The sequence below is a fragment of the Schistocerca piceifrons genome, chromosome 1 (genome assembly GCF_021461385.2).
Source record: "Schistocerca piceifrons isolate TAMUIC-IGC-003096 chromosome 1, iqSchPice1.1, whole genome shotgun sequence".
In the NCBI taxonomy this organism is placed as follows: Eukaryota; Metazoa; Arthropoda; class Insecta; order Orthoptera; family Acrididae; genus Schistocerca; species Schistocerca piceifrons.
Genome location: NC_060138.1, coordinates 805,152,356 through 805,168,100, shown reverse-complemented (window position 1 = coordinate 805,168,100; position 15,745 = coordinate 805,152,356). Strand labels below are relative to the sequence as shown.

Genomic DNA, 15,745 nt, shown 5'->3' with positions numbered 1-15,745 from the left:
CAACCAGAACTCCAGGGAGCACTCATTAAACAGGCAGTGCAGAAGGCACCACAGTTTGTCATGTGACATCGGCCATGAGATTATCACCGGTATTGCCAACATTCTCGATTGGAAGTAATCTATCACCATTCTGACGTTGTAATGTTGATATTAAAATTTTGTCTAATTTAACATCTTCCTCTTTTCTGTTAAAATTATTATGGTATTTATAGATCTCAATAGCCTCTCTATACATACACACATGATAATGCAATGCTTTCGATATGACACTCTTGTCAGTGAATTTTATTTCATGAACATACTTTTGGGAAAGATGTTCTGCTACAGCAGATTTATCCATATGTTCTAGGAGGCAATTCTTCTTGTGTTCAACGGGATGGGTGTTAACACTTCTCTTTGTGGTACCAATATAAACCAGTCCACAACTATAAAGAATTTCATATACACCCGGTGTGGCCAAAGGATGTTGTGTATTTTTCGCCAATCTTAAACATTCTTTTGGTCAGAAGATAGCTTCCACACTGCACTTGCTCAATGTCTTCCCAATGCGATCCGTAATCGTACTAATGAACGGAAGGAAAACTTTCCCTTTGGGTGGCCATTGTTCCTCATTGGTCCTGTTTCTCTCCCTAGGGCAAAGTACTCTATCTGTCTCCTTGTTAGAATGACCCCTCTTCTTGAATGCTAACCGTAGATGTTTCAGCTCATCTTTTAAGTTAAGTCGGTTCTAAAATTTTGTGCGCCCCATCTACCAGTGTTTTAATCATCACTCTTTCCTGTCTGGTGTGGTGGTTAGAATCTTTATGCAGGTAACGGAGAGTATGCATGGCTTTTCTATATACTCTATGGCCCAATGTCCCATCCTCTCACTTGATAACAGACACATCCATGAAATTCAGTTGGGCGTTATTCTCCGACTCCACAGTAAATTGTATTTTTGGGTTGATACTGTCAAGGTGTACCAGGAAGGCATCCAATTTCTCTGCACCTCGAGACTATGCTACGAAAGTATCAAGAGTTTTCCATAAACAAATTGGCAACAGCTGTGCTAAGAGGACTGCCCTAGGCACCCCAACAATCTGTTCACAAAAATCATTGCTGTATTGAAAATAGGCTGTGGTGATGCAGTGTCTAAAAACTCCACAATATCTGCAGGAAAAAATCAGCTACACATGGGATAGCTTCATTCACTGGAATCATGGTAAACGATGACACATAAAAACTAACCAGGATATCACCTTGGCCCCTTTCTTTTAACCCGTCAGTGAAATGATATGAATTTTTAATATGACTATCAGTTTTGCCAACATCAGATTGCAGCAAGGTGTCTAGCTTATTCATGGGTGGGAGACTCTATAGCACTCACAAATATGCATCAATGGAAGAGTGAAATAACCTCACAGTCATTGGTGACTGAAATGACTTAATTGATTGTGGAATGATTATTTGCTCTGTCAGTTCAGGCAAAATACAGGAGACAACTCATTAGAGCTCTCGACTTGGTATAGCACCATAAACATGCTTCCGAGACAATTCACTTAGAAATTACGTATGGAAAGCCCTACCATCTCCCCCAACCCCGCACAGCCTCCCCACACTGCCCGTAACAGCTCTGTCGTGTCCCCCATCACATACCTATCTTAAAGGCAGCACAGCGTCTTCCCCCAGTCCTATGCTGCTATCCCTCCCCCTCCCCATCCCAAGTTGTCTCCTTATCCCCAACCCCACCCATCCCATCAAATTGTCACTTATGTCAGACACAGTGACAGTCAGGCCCCAGCACCTGGAGACAGTGACCATGTTCATGGGTGTGTGGAGGGGGGGGGGGGGGGGAGTCCTATCACACTTCCCTGGGGCATTCCTGATGATACCCTAGTCTATGATGAACACTCTTCATCAAGGACAAATACTGGGTTCTATTACTTAAGAAGTCGTAGAATCACTCGTGCATTTGTGAACTTAATCCATACGCTTGTACCTTCATTAACAGCCTGCGATGTGGCACTGTGTCAAATGCCTTCTGGAAATCTAGAAATATGGCATCTGCCTATTGGCCTTCACCCATAATTCACTGTATATTGTGGGATAAAAGGGAAAACTGAGTTTCACATGAGCAATGCTTACTAAAACCATGCTGATTCATGGAATAAGCTTCTCAGTCTCAAGATACTTTATTAAATTCGAACTGAAAACATTGTAAGATCAACACTATTACCCTTGCTGTTATTCTTCTGTGTACTGAAATTTGCATCCAGAGTGTAGAAAACACAAAAAAGCTTACGAGTATAAAAATTGTAGAGTGAGACCAATAGATGAATACGGTAAGCACATCCAGAAAATGTAGGTTGCAGTGGTTACTCAGAGATGAAGAGGCTAGCTCAGGGTAAAGTAGCATGGAGAGCTGAATCAAACCAGTGTTCAGACTGAAGACAGCAACAAAAACAAGTAAAAATGGAGTAGGGTTCTCTGTACCAGTATTTGTCATCGCTTTCCTGTTCTACTCACAAAGGAAGCGAGGGAAAAATGTCTGTCTAAATACCTGCATACAAGCCATAATTCTTCTTATCTAGTCTTCATGGATCATACGCAAAACATAAGCTGGCAGCAGTAGAATCAGTCTGCAGTCACCCAGAAATGCCAGTTCTATAAGTTTTATCAATAATGTTTCGCAAAAAGAACACTGTCATCCCTCCAATGATTCCCATTGAGTTCATGAAGCATCTCTGTAATACTCACATGTTGATCAAACGTACCAGTAACAACTCTAGCAGCACACCTTTGAACTGCTTAAATGTCTTCCTTTAATCCTGTATCAATGCCTTCATGGGTTTTGAGCTGCTGAATTGTTTGCTTACCTCAGTTGCAGGCAATGTAGTAACAACAGCTGGGAAACCTGTAGCCAATACTGGCTGGACAGGTATGGCTGTAACATACTGCTGCTGGGCTTCTAAGAATGGAGCTGCCACTGGTAGTGAAACTTGGGACGTTGAGGTTGGTATCGCATTAGATGATGACTGTTCTTGTTGTTGTTGCTGTTGTTGTTGTTGTTGTTGTTGCTGCTGCTGCTGCTGTTGTTGCCGCTGCTGTTGAGCTGGTGGAGTTACAGGCATCTGTAATTTGCTGCTGACTGACTTCGACCGTCGCTGCAATAAAATCATCATTCTTCTTATTTTTGAAATGGCACATTTTTATGGAACTACTGACTGTCATTATCTTTCTGTAATATTTACTGCAGGCACATATAGCCCTTCAGGTAGAAGCAAGCAATTTCACATTTTATAAATATATTGTGTCTCTCTTATAATATTCCAAATTTTTAGACTTCTTTTCACATTAAAAAGTTTTTCTTCTTTGTTGATACATCATTGGAATAATCAACATTGTACTCTGTTACATACGTAAATTTATCTTCCTAGTTCTGCAAGATTGAAGTGATTTTTACCATCTTATATATATTCAGACACTTTACTGCTACGAAAAGGAAAATGGATGTGACCAGTAATACAAAAAGCAGGAAGGGTTTTTGAAAAAAGAATGTTTGTAGTATGTTATCTATATCTCATAAGTCCTTGTCCATAGTTTTCTGGTTTCAATTGGCAGTTGCAGTCACATACAAAAGTCTTGTATTTTCTTTCTCTGTTTTGAGCTTACATAGCATAGTTGCAGCTATTCATATGTTTCATCGAATTACCCTACACTGGGTGTACTGCACACATGGCTCTGAGCACTATGGGACTTAACATCTGAGCTCATCAGTCCGTAGAACTTAGAACTACTGAAACCTAACTAACCTAAGGACATCACACACATCCATGCCTGAGGCAGGATTCGAACCTGCGACTGTAGCAGTCGCGCAGTTCTGAACTGAAGCACCTAGAACCGCTCCGCCACCGCGGCCGGCTACTGCACATAATTGCATCATCTGTGCATGAAGTTCATAGACAGGGTCTGGTAAGGTTAACACCACAAACACACATCTGTATTCATAATTTACATACATGCTATACAAGCTGCCATGGGCATTGTAAGACAATACTGGTCACTGTTTGTCAAAACTGTTTGTGGCTTTTATGGAACACATGAGACACATTCATCAGTGTTGAGCATATGCTGAACCTGATGATCTATTATTAGTGTAAATTTCATGCAACAGATTAAAATATTAAAACAAGACAGAAAATTATGAATTAATTAATTAATGACTTTAAAGAATACAAATGGTGTCTGCTCAGCAGAACAGGATGTTCTGAAGGAAGAAGTGAATATTTTGCCACTGTCTTATGTAGTTAAAGCATATGTGATTACACCGCACAGGGGGGTTGACGGAGAGCGAGAGGAGGGAAGAAGAAGCATAGTAGTAGGATAACAGCACTCCAAAGAAGCAACCAACAAGTAACAACTGTTAATTTTAGACAGGGGTGTGTGATAGTTTGTGACTCAATACATTTTGTAGCAAAAAATGAAGTACTGCGTAATACGTCCTCATTCATAGAGGAGGGTAAAAATAAAGATACGTGAATCAATGGTTTGCTATAGTGAAATTACACCAATAAAATCAGAAAGAGTGACAGGACTTTACAGGCCTCTGCAAAAGATGAAGCTGACCAAACATTGAAGAGATTAAGCATTTTACTACAGATAGATTTAATATACCATTGACATTTTATTTCTCTGGTGAACCAGCTTTGGAGAAAGGTAAGTAACTCCACTGGACACATAGATAGACACTGTCCTTTTAAAGTGAAAACTGCAGAAGAAAAAATGCCAATACAGTATGTACGAAGAAGGTTGAGGCTTCAGTGTATGAAGCAGACAACAAAAGGTATAAAATTAACAATGAATTATGAACTGAAGAGACCTGTAGGAGACAGGGAGAAATGTAGGACAAGATATCCTAAATGGTTCAAATGGCTCTGAGCACTATGGGACTTAACATCTGTGGTCATCAGTCTCCTAGAACTTAGAACTACTTAAACCTAACTAACCTAAAGACATCACACACAACCATGCCCGAGGCAGGATTCGAACCTGCGACCGTAGCGGTCACGTGGTTCCAGACGGAAGCACCTAGAACCGCACGGCCACACCGGCCAGCCAAGATATCCTACCAACCCATCTATGGACTGCAATCAAAAGGAAAGAAGATCATCTTTTAAATGGTTTCCCCAACAGACAACTCACGGCACAGGTTTTACAAAGAAAACAGAATAGTTAATGAATTCAAAATAAAACATTCAGAATGAGCCTGTGGAGCAGTAGCTGGAACAATATTTACAATTAAAATGATTGGTAATGTGATCATCATGTCACACATTGGAGAGCTGTCACAACAAATCGCTGAAAGACAACAAAACAACACTGCACAGGAAAAACTCGATAACTGACAAGATAAAACTGAGAGACTGTTACATATCAATGCTACTTAAGAAGATGACACCTCACCTCAACAATGTTTAAGTGTTCCCAGTGCCAACAAACGGCATTTCATTTTATTTGTAGAAAAAAAGACAAGAACACAGGCAAGCTCCCAATGCGTTTTGGCAAGCTTGTTAATTGGAAATGTGTGTCGTTATTCAGGCACAAAATTTACAGGAGGCCAGAAGGCACCAGGAGGGGAGGGTGGGAATCGCATGAAAATTTGAAATTTTCTCAGGAATAACTACAAACGCCTTTGTACAAAATTTGTTTTAGCAAAGCAAATCTGGAGATTGTGCTTCAGAATTGCTTACTGTTCGACACAGCATCATGGACAATGTAGGAACAGCTACAACAGCAGAATAATTGCTAAATGAAATGGAATTCTATGAAAAAAGTTTCACTTTCAGATCCCAGGAGCTGCCACAGCTCAGTTATACTCATTGAATTAACTATCCAGTCGAAGCCTATAGGCCATCTATTTTACAATGCTATAATTATTTAAGGATTGGACACAGTACCAAACGAAGCCACAGGTCACAGGATGTGAGTACTGCAGATGTCCTCACAAAAGCAACACTTATGGAGAAACCAGTCACAGTTTCTAATTATCGCACCTGTGATCCAAATGCCATATTAAAAATTTGTCCAGCATACATAAAACACAACTAAATTAATAAATTTATGGCCCTTAACATTATTACTTTCTGGGTATCAGTAGCTTTACTTGAAAACAGAGCTTACATGAATGTACTTACCCCTTACCCAAAATAGAGAGACAGGACAAAGAATTTCTGCCCTTACCAAGCCACCACCATTTTTATGGAAACTTCAGCACTGCCACCTGCAGCTCACAGCAATTAGCTCACATCATAAAGCTAATGACAAAGATGACAGAAAAGGAAACTTGGGTGGCAAAATTGCCAGAACATCCACCTTTTGCTGTACAACACAACCAGCCACAATGGCAGCAATGTGTAATATATGAAGACCACAGAGGACCACTTGATAAATCTGTAGCCCAGGAACAAATATATCACAACCTTCTCTTCCTCTTGCCCCACATGGCTGCGATCCTTTTCTATCACAATACATTAAACATAAATATTACCATAATGAATGACAACAACACATATAGGCAACCCTTTTTATGGAAGAACTGACAACTGCATTATCCCAAGAGAAGAATACAGCACCAATTATACATCACAAAAAAGGAAACTATTGTCGCTAAATCTTTATTAATATTCTATTGCCTTGAAGACTCAAAACAGATGTAATGAAAATATACCATGCCATCTCCATTAACAAAATGAGAAAAGACTAAGACTGACTACCCTGCCTGACAATGCTAATGCAAAGGATTATTAAGTGGCATTCAGAATGGTGGTGTGAGAACTAGAAAGTCTTACAAGATCAGAAATTTCTTTTGGAAAGAGACTGAAATCCAGTTACAGCTACTCATTGATGAACAACTAACTTTTCTAGAACTTATTACAAGTTAGTTGCATGCATATACTTGACCAAAAAGCAAATGAAAACTTCCTTATATCAATCTTGGGAGAAAGAATGGGAAAACTTAAAATTCCCAAAATCATTTGAGAACAACACTGTACACGCTTCTGAGAAGTTGGAAAGTAACCATACTGCAAAGCAGAAATATGTTGGGGCCATAGAAATTAAAAGAGGACATCCACAAGAATCAGTCTTGGCTCCTTTACTGTTCAACTCATGTAACACAAACTTTCAAGAATATTTTCACAGTGGTATCCAAACACTACAATATAAAGCTGAAATGTCTACATCAGCAGAAGACAAAAATTTACAGTCTTGTCAACAAAAAATGAATACAGACATTAGACTTACCCATGACTCATGCATAGACAGAGGCCTTGTATTATCTGTAGTAAGTCGACAGTGATGATCTTAACTATACACAGAACTCTAAGCAGCCAAACAATACAGCTGCGACAGTATAACTTCCCAGCTGCCAAAACAACAAAATACCTTGGAGTCATAATAAATAATAAGAACAAATGGAAATATCATCTCAGACACATTGTTATCAGATTTGATTAAGCTTGCTGTGATATTATGAGGTACAACGGAGTATAGTAGGTTTCCAATTGATAAACAGTTGTGACTCTACAATGAATCCTAATACGGACTCATTTGATTGTGGAAACACATGATATGGATTAGCACCAGACAGCACACTCCAGAAACTCGATACTATGCAGTATGAAGCCTTGCACACAATTACAAAGGATATTACATTGACCAGGGCCAATGCATTGCTGTTTGAAGTAAACACACCACTTTCAAGACAATGAAGAACATTTTTGTGTGTAGCAATCAAGATTGCTGTCTGCTGCATTTGTGTTGCATGTTTGTTTTCATCATGACTGTCAAAATGTTTATGCGACAATTGTCTGATGTGCTGTGTTTCGTTTATTGTTGACAGTCAAAAAGGTTATAAGTGTTTGAGTGCTCGGTAAATTTTTATTTCCAAAAAGTTGGACCAAAGTATTTGCATTAAATTTTGCTTGACAAATGGAATAAAGTGCAGCACCACATTCAAAGTGTTGACTGTGGCTTCTGACGAATCTACTACGAGTAAGACAAAAGTTTACTAGTGGTATAAATGTTCAAAAGATGACTGAGGAGATGTTGAAGATGACAACCTCCCTGGACACTCTAGCACATCAGTTACTGACGATGACGTAGAAGCAGTGATAAAATGGTTCTGGAAAATCCACAAATCACCAAAACATTTGTATATTTCCATCATTAGTGGTCTTCTGAGCTATTTGTTGCAAGTTGCTACAAGAGAAAGTATTTTGTATTATTTTGCAAGATGTCTTGTTACTCTCACCACTTACAAAGCTGTAATTATCCCAATCGACTGTTAAGTGATACCAGATTCAGTGTGGACACTGTGAAAGAGAGTTTTTCTATTTGCTGACATTAGATCTAATACGAAGTATGATAAAAAAAAGTAATGGGAATTTTTGTTTTTCTTAAAGAACCTTTATTTATTGATCAACACCAATGATGTTTTCTTCAAAGCAATTCTCCACTTTTTCCAATCTTGGAAGACCTTCTGGAACTCACTTTTCATTATTCTGTTCATCTCCTTCAGCGATTCTGTTTTTGCCTCATCAATGATGGCAACATATGTCCTTTCATGGTTCTCTTCAGCCTTAGGAATAGAAAGAAGTTGTAAGGGGCCTTGTCCGGTGAACGCAACACAAAGGTTTTGTTTTTTTGCTAAAAGTCATGAAGAAGCATTAAAGTGTGAGCAGGAGCATTATCGTGTGCAATTTCCACAACTGGTTTGGTACAATTTTGCTTCATGCAAATGGTGCATAACTTGTAAGTAGTATTCCTTATTGACCATACAACGATAAGGCCTGGACCAACATAGAGGTTGTATGCTGGCATATCCTCTGGCTGACACCAAGCAATTTTTTTGGATTTTTTTTTGGCAAGAAACAAGTGGCAGCAAAGTTCGTTCCATACTTGTTTCATTTCGATCAAAAACGACATTGCGTAGACATTGCTCAGAAATTTATGAATGAAGCTGACAATCATCCATAACTTACTTATAAATTAATATCAGATGACAACACATGAATATACAGGTATGGCTGTGAAATAAATACGAAAATACTTAATTCCTTTGAAAATTAATAACTTCTAAACACCTTAAGTCACCTTAAAGAACACAGCACATACAGATAGTGCACGAACAGCACTATTACGAAACGGCTTCAGAATTTCTATTAACATAGGACAAAATGAGTTATGAGAGACAATGTTCATTCTAAGAGTTAAAAAATGCATTCTAATGCAAAGTAAATTGCAATATGATTTGTGCAGTGGTAATATTAGATAGTAGATCACAATATGTGATCGAAAGTATCTGGACACCTGGCTGGAAATGACTTAAAAGTTCATGGCGCTCTCCATTGGTAATGCTGGAATTCAATATAGTGTTGGCCCACCGTTAGCCTTGATGACAGCTTCCACTTTTGCAGGCATATGTTCAATCAGGTGGTGGAAGGTTTCTCAGGGAATGGCAGCCCATTCATTGCAGAGTGCTGCACCAAGGAGAGGTATCGATGTCAGTCGGTGAGGCCTGGCAAGAGGGTGTTGTTCCAAAACATCCCAAAGGTGTTCTATAGGATTCGGGTCAGAACTCTGTGCCGGCTACTCCATCACACGGATGTTATTGTCATGTAAGCCACAGGCCCTGCATTATGAACAGGTGCTTACTCGGTTGAACGATGCAATCACCACCCCCGAATTGCTCTTTAACAGTGGGAAGCAAGAAGGTGCTTAAACCATCAATGTAGGCCTGTGCTGTGATAGTGCCACACAAAACGACGAGGGGTGAAAGCCCCCTCCATGATAAACACGACCACACCATAACATCATCGCCTCTGAATTTTACTGTTGGCACTACACATGCTGACAGATGATGTTCACCAGGCATTCATCATACCCACAACCTGCCATCAGATCATAACATTGTGTACCGTGATTTGTCACTCCACACAATGTTTTTTGACTGTTCAATTGTCCAATGTTTATGCTCCTTACACCAAGCAAGGCATCGTTTGGCATTTATCGGCGTGATGAGTTGCTTATGAGCACCCGCCCGACCATAAAATTCAAGTTTTCTCAACTCCCGCGTTACTGTCATAGTACTTGCAGTGAATCCTGATGCAGTTTGGAATTCCTGTGTGATGGTCTGGACAAATGTCTGATTATTACACATTACGACCCTCTTCAACTGTCGGCGGCCTCTGTCAGTCAAGAGACGAGTTCGGCCTGTACGCTTTTGTGCTGCATGTGTCCCTTCACATTTCCACTTCACTATCACATCGGCAACAGTGGACCTAGGGATGTTTAGGAGTGTGGAAATCATGCGTACAGATGTATGATGTGACACCCAATCATTTGACCATGTTCGAAGTCTGTGAGTTCCGCGGAGGGCCTCATTCTGCTCTCTCACGATGTCTGATGACTACTGATGTCGCTGATATGGAGTACCTGACAGTAGGTGGCAGCACATGCACCTAATATGAAAAACGTATGTTTTGGGAGGTGTCCGGGTACTTTTGGTCACATAGTGTATTTACAGAGGTTTGATTCTCATTAGATTTAAAACAGTCAATTTTTATTCATTAAGTTTCATGTGCAACCAGTAAAGACATTATGCTAGATTTTCTGATAAAAAGACATGAAACTATCAATTTTTAAAAGCTCATGGAAATCAGCATGCAAGCACAATACATGTAGTGTTTAGACAGGCAGCTTTTATAGTCATACGTACAGTATGTGAAATCGACTGGAAAAATTCTGTATAGTTTCAGGACTTCAACTGTGAGCTGCAGCATCGTGTTTGGAGACCTGATGGCTTAGACTTGTGGACTTCGAAAAGTTGTCCACAACTAATTTTTTGAACTTCGAATTAGAACAGTAACATGGTGAGCTGGGCTTCGTGCATTCTTGAACAAGCTCACAAATCAATCAGACATTGCAGTCACAGTATTATGCAAGAGCTCAATAAACATTTTAACTTCTGAGCAGCACCCAGCATATGTTCAAGGGAGGTTTACTATCTTTGGCTCGAAAAAAAAAAAAAAAAGCATATTCTTTGAGAATTTTTTTTTAGAATGTGTTATAGATATCAATGTCAAATTTGGTCAAAATGTTTATTGATATTTCCTCTACAAACAGGAATTTTTTTGACCGGGAATGTCGAAGAGCAAAGGCGGAAGTGCCGTTAGAACGAAACAAAATTTCGATGTAGACCTCCACGCGCAGTATGTCACAGGTCAGACGGCTCGTCTGAAATCGAAATTGAGTTGACATTAGCGAAGTATATAAGATTCTTTAGGAGTTGTAGCTCGCTTAAGTTATTTGGACCATAGGAAACAAAATGGCGGCCATTTGAAAAAAATAAGGTTTTTTCATCGAGTTTTCAACTTCGTCAACCAAGTAAAAATATTTATAATTGATGGATTGGAATAAAAGTGGTACAACTCCTAGACAATTTGCTAAGCTTCATCAGAAACAAAGAATCATGCCAATCGGTTCAGTAGATTTGAAGTTACCATACTACACAGAAAAAAAACGTCATTTCGAGAAAAATGCTTTTGAAGTTTTGACTACATATAAATGCAATATTGTGCAATGTACGTTCAATCTGCTATTCTGAGCCCATAAACTAGTCCTTCCTCTTCATTGTAGAGGGCGTTCTGCACAATCTGGGCCATCCTGCGCTGCTCCAGAGCCACTTGTATGGCCGGTGGCAAGCGGTTTTTGGCCGCTTGAATCCAGTGGTCATCCAAATGCTTGGAAAGCTGCATCAGATAGAGTCCCAGGGTGACGTCCATTGTTGTCATGGTCTTCAGAATTGCTGAATACCCTTTGATGAAGCTGCTCACTGCCAGGAAAGTCGCATCTCCACAGTCTTCGCACCAGAATGCAAATGCTTGGGGGCTAACTTCCAGACATACGTGTTCAAACTCTCATTTGAATTTTGTGTGTTTCCTCCCAAGCACCGGTACAATAACTCTTCCTCTGAAAGAAACAAACTGGTGAATGGAAAAGGTCGGTTTCAGGCAGGTGCATTTTTTTGCTCAACCGCGAACAACAAACATTTCTGTTCCATATTCGGAAAAACCGTTTCAGGAGTGGATTCTAAACACCTTTATGGATCAAAAATTCAATTTAAACAAAAAAATCGATTTTTTGAACCAAAAGATAGTAAACCTCCCCTTAAGAATGCTTATTCTTTTCACCAAGCACAATGCTGTCTGCAATTTAATCAAGTTATTGGAAGTTAAGACAACATTAACAGTGTAATGCAACAAGTGTGTGGCCATAGACACACAGGATGTCAATGAACTTTAAAAATCGGTAACACTATTATTTAAGCCCTTTGACACAAGAGACAGTGTGTAGGCGGAAATAATTCTCCATCTGACAGACATGTTTCATGTCTTTAATTTAGTTCCGGTTATAAACCTTTCCTTTAAGACATACTGGGAAGTTACTTCTGAATACAGCAATTATCCTTGGAGGTGGGTGAGGCACTAATGCCAATGGCATAAAGACGCGAAAAGCAATGGGGAACGGGCACATTGAAAGTTCAGTTTGATACCCTATATTTAACAACCATGGCAGAATCTAATAATCCATACACCTTTAATGATCATGGGTGTAAGATCCCAAGGTCCAGCAGCAGGAGAGATGAGGCTCCTCTGGTTGCCACTCTTCAAAATTTTCACACAGAAAAAACAGGAAGACCAGAAAAAGAAGGGAAAGAAATTTAATACTGGGAGCAAGTGCCATTGAAAGAAATAAATGTAGCTGAGTAAACTTATCAAAGAAATAGGAGAGCTCGCCTCAAGGCTGCAGCAGTCAGTTCCGTAGAACTAGCTGAACTGACAGTAAAATGAGTGAGATGGCTCAACAAGAAATAGAAGAAGCTACTGAAAGTCATAAGCCATGCCAAAGCAAAATTCACTCAACACTTAATTAGACACAATATTCTTTTACAAAATGTCTCTGAAGGTAAGATCGTAGGTAAGAAAATGATAGATGGAGATGATGAGAGGAAGCTGTGGCTGTAGAGATAAGGCTTAGCCTTTTCAAAGGAGAACAATATAGCATTTAATTTTCCAAATGAATGCCAAGCCATTTTTACCCTCTTGTTTATTTCTTTATGTGCTCATCTTCATGTTGTTAGGTACACAAGTAGCGGAATGTTATGCCCAGCGCAAAGCACAGTTACATCATGATTTTGAAGATAATGATCGTGACTTTTCAGACGACAATGTTCCAGATGAATCTGGGGATGAAGAGGACTAATGTTCAAGATTAAATTATGGAGATTCAGGCAAAGAATATATGGAACAAAATACTTGCGTTTTTTATTCAGATTTTTGTTGAAAGTGCTTTCAGTGTGTAATTCCAAAGTGATTTCACTTTCAAATATGACTTTGTGGTACATCAGAAGAAAAAGGCAGACACTAAGTCACTTCAAGTGTATACAGTAGTGTTATCCCCTGAATATCGCACCTGAGTGTGAATGACTACGCGCAATGGTGAACTATGACAAAAGCTGAATGGCCACTGACTGTGTGCATGTAAACTACAAAATACAAATTTCTTTCTCCTACCTGAACACTATCAAATTGTGCACAGTGTGCTCTCACAAAGGCAAGAAGCTGGCTGCAAAATTGTGATACAAAAATACAAACTACCAATGTAGTAACTACAATGTCACATAATACAAACTACAGTGCTTCAAAATTTATCTCAGAAAGAAGTAAATTGTTTCATAAAATGTTCCCGAACAGCATTACTGTACACAAGACAAGATTTATGCTTCATTATTACGCATTTTACATAAAAGAAACATGTTGCTCTCTGAAAAATTCTGTGTATGTTAACTTTGACAATTTTTTCTCATTGAAAAAACAATGTTATAAACAACTGCTTCAAAGAAGTACATGTTAATTCAAGAGTATGGTATTAAATATCATTTAAAATTTGAAACTGTATTTTTAATTAATGTAATTCTTATTATTATGTCAAAGAGTTTCTGTGAGTTACTATACCTGAAATTATTGTAAAATCAGGTATGTTATTCAGCTGGGATTATTTATTAAAGCTCAGGGGCAAAAGTGTTAAAGTTGTCTATTACTATCTTATAGTGTGAATTACTTTCCATAATTTCTGTAACTCACCAGAGGTCTTCAACTTTTTCTGTGGGGCGTGAAGTTGTTGATGCAAGAACTTCTACTTTTATCAGTAAGTATATTTTTTTATTTTCAAAACTATTCATGCTATTCTGTCAGCAGTTTATGAATCATAGACAGGGTGTATCAAATTAATGGCATAAATGCATACAATTGAAAGTACACAATACTAGAAGCAAAACAGTCTCGGTAGGGCTGAAAATGCATACCTTAAGAGCTAAGAGCAATTTTTCATCTTTGATACTGTGAAGAAAATCTTTTCTACTGCAAGCTCTTTGCTTTCCAGATTTTGGGAAATGGTAATTTGGACCAAAACAAGGAAAAAATGTCCAATAAACATGTGCTCTAAAATGCATACCTTAAGAACACCTCGCCTTATTGACACAGATAATTGTGTAGGTTGTATACTGCACAGACTCAATGCATTTCCTTTCCTTGCCACTATACAGAATGTTGCATTGTGATGTAATTAACCATCATGTTTCCTTAGATGTGTGACAGGTGCCACATTCCTGTTGTGTCACAAGTGCCCATGAGTGCTCACCCACATAAAGGCAAAAGAGCCTGAGCTGCATGGATAGTGAGTGACACGAAATGTCTGCTGTTTTCAGCTTTAACACGCAAATGTGGTACTCTACCAATAACTATGCCACTGGTAGCATAGCTTATTGCTTCATGTGAACACCTAGACCTCTTCACTCACATTGTCAGTGAAAAGTAAGGCAGCATCCACTTGTGAAAATCAACTGTGATATTACACATCACACCAAAATAATGTAAATATAATTCACAGAATATTCAAATAAATAATAAATTATATTAATTACATTAGAGTAAGTGTTACAGTAGCATTGAGGGATGAAGTAGTGAAGGCAGCAGAGGATCAAGTAGGTAAAAAGACGAGGGCTAGTAGAAATCCTTGGGTAACAGAAGAAATATTGAATTTAATTGATGAAAGGAGAAAATATAAAAATGCAGTAAGTGAAACAGGTAAAAAGGAATACAAACGTCTCAAAAATGAGGTCGACAGGAAGTGCAAAATGGTTAAGCAGGGATGGCTAGAGGACAAATGTAAGGATGTAGAGGCCTATCTCACTAGGGGTAAGATAGATACCGCCTACAGGAAAATTAAAGAGACCTTTGGAGATAAGAGAACGACTTGTATGAATATCAAGAGCTCAGATGGAAACCGAGTTCTAAGCAAAGAAGGGAAAGCAGAAAGGTGGAAGGAGTATATAGAGGGTCTATACAAGGGCGATGTACTTGAGGACAATATTGTGGAAATGGAAGAGGATGTAGATGAAGATGAAATGGGAGATATGATACTGCGTGAAGAGTTTGACAGAGCACTGAAAGACCTGAGTCGAAACAAGGCCCCCGGAGTAGACAATATTCCATTGGAACTACTGACGGCCGTGGGAGAGCCAGTCCTGACAAAACTCTACCATCTGGTGAGCAAGATGTATGAAACAGGCGAAATACCCTCAGACTTCAAGAAGAATATAATAATTCCAATCCCAAAGAAAGCAGGTGTTGACAGATGTGAAAAT

General features: G+C 38.9%; 1 protein-coding gene across 2 annotated transcripts in view; it reads right to left on the bottom strand.

Annotated features, from left to right (window-relative positions):
* The window catches only part of LOC124713911 (circadian locomoter output cycles protein kaput-like), a 123,348-nt gene that overhangs the window by 23,007 nt on the left and 84,596 nt on the right, over positions 1–15,745 (bottom strand). For both annotated transcript variants that reach the window (XM_047242981.1, XM_047242983.1), the window contains exon 14: positions 2,856–3,143. In XM_047242981.1, coding sequence (XP_047098937.1) covers positions 2,856–3,143 — 288 coding nt within the window. The remainder of the gene's footprint in view (positions 1–2,855; positions 3,144–15,745) is intronic.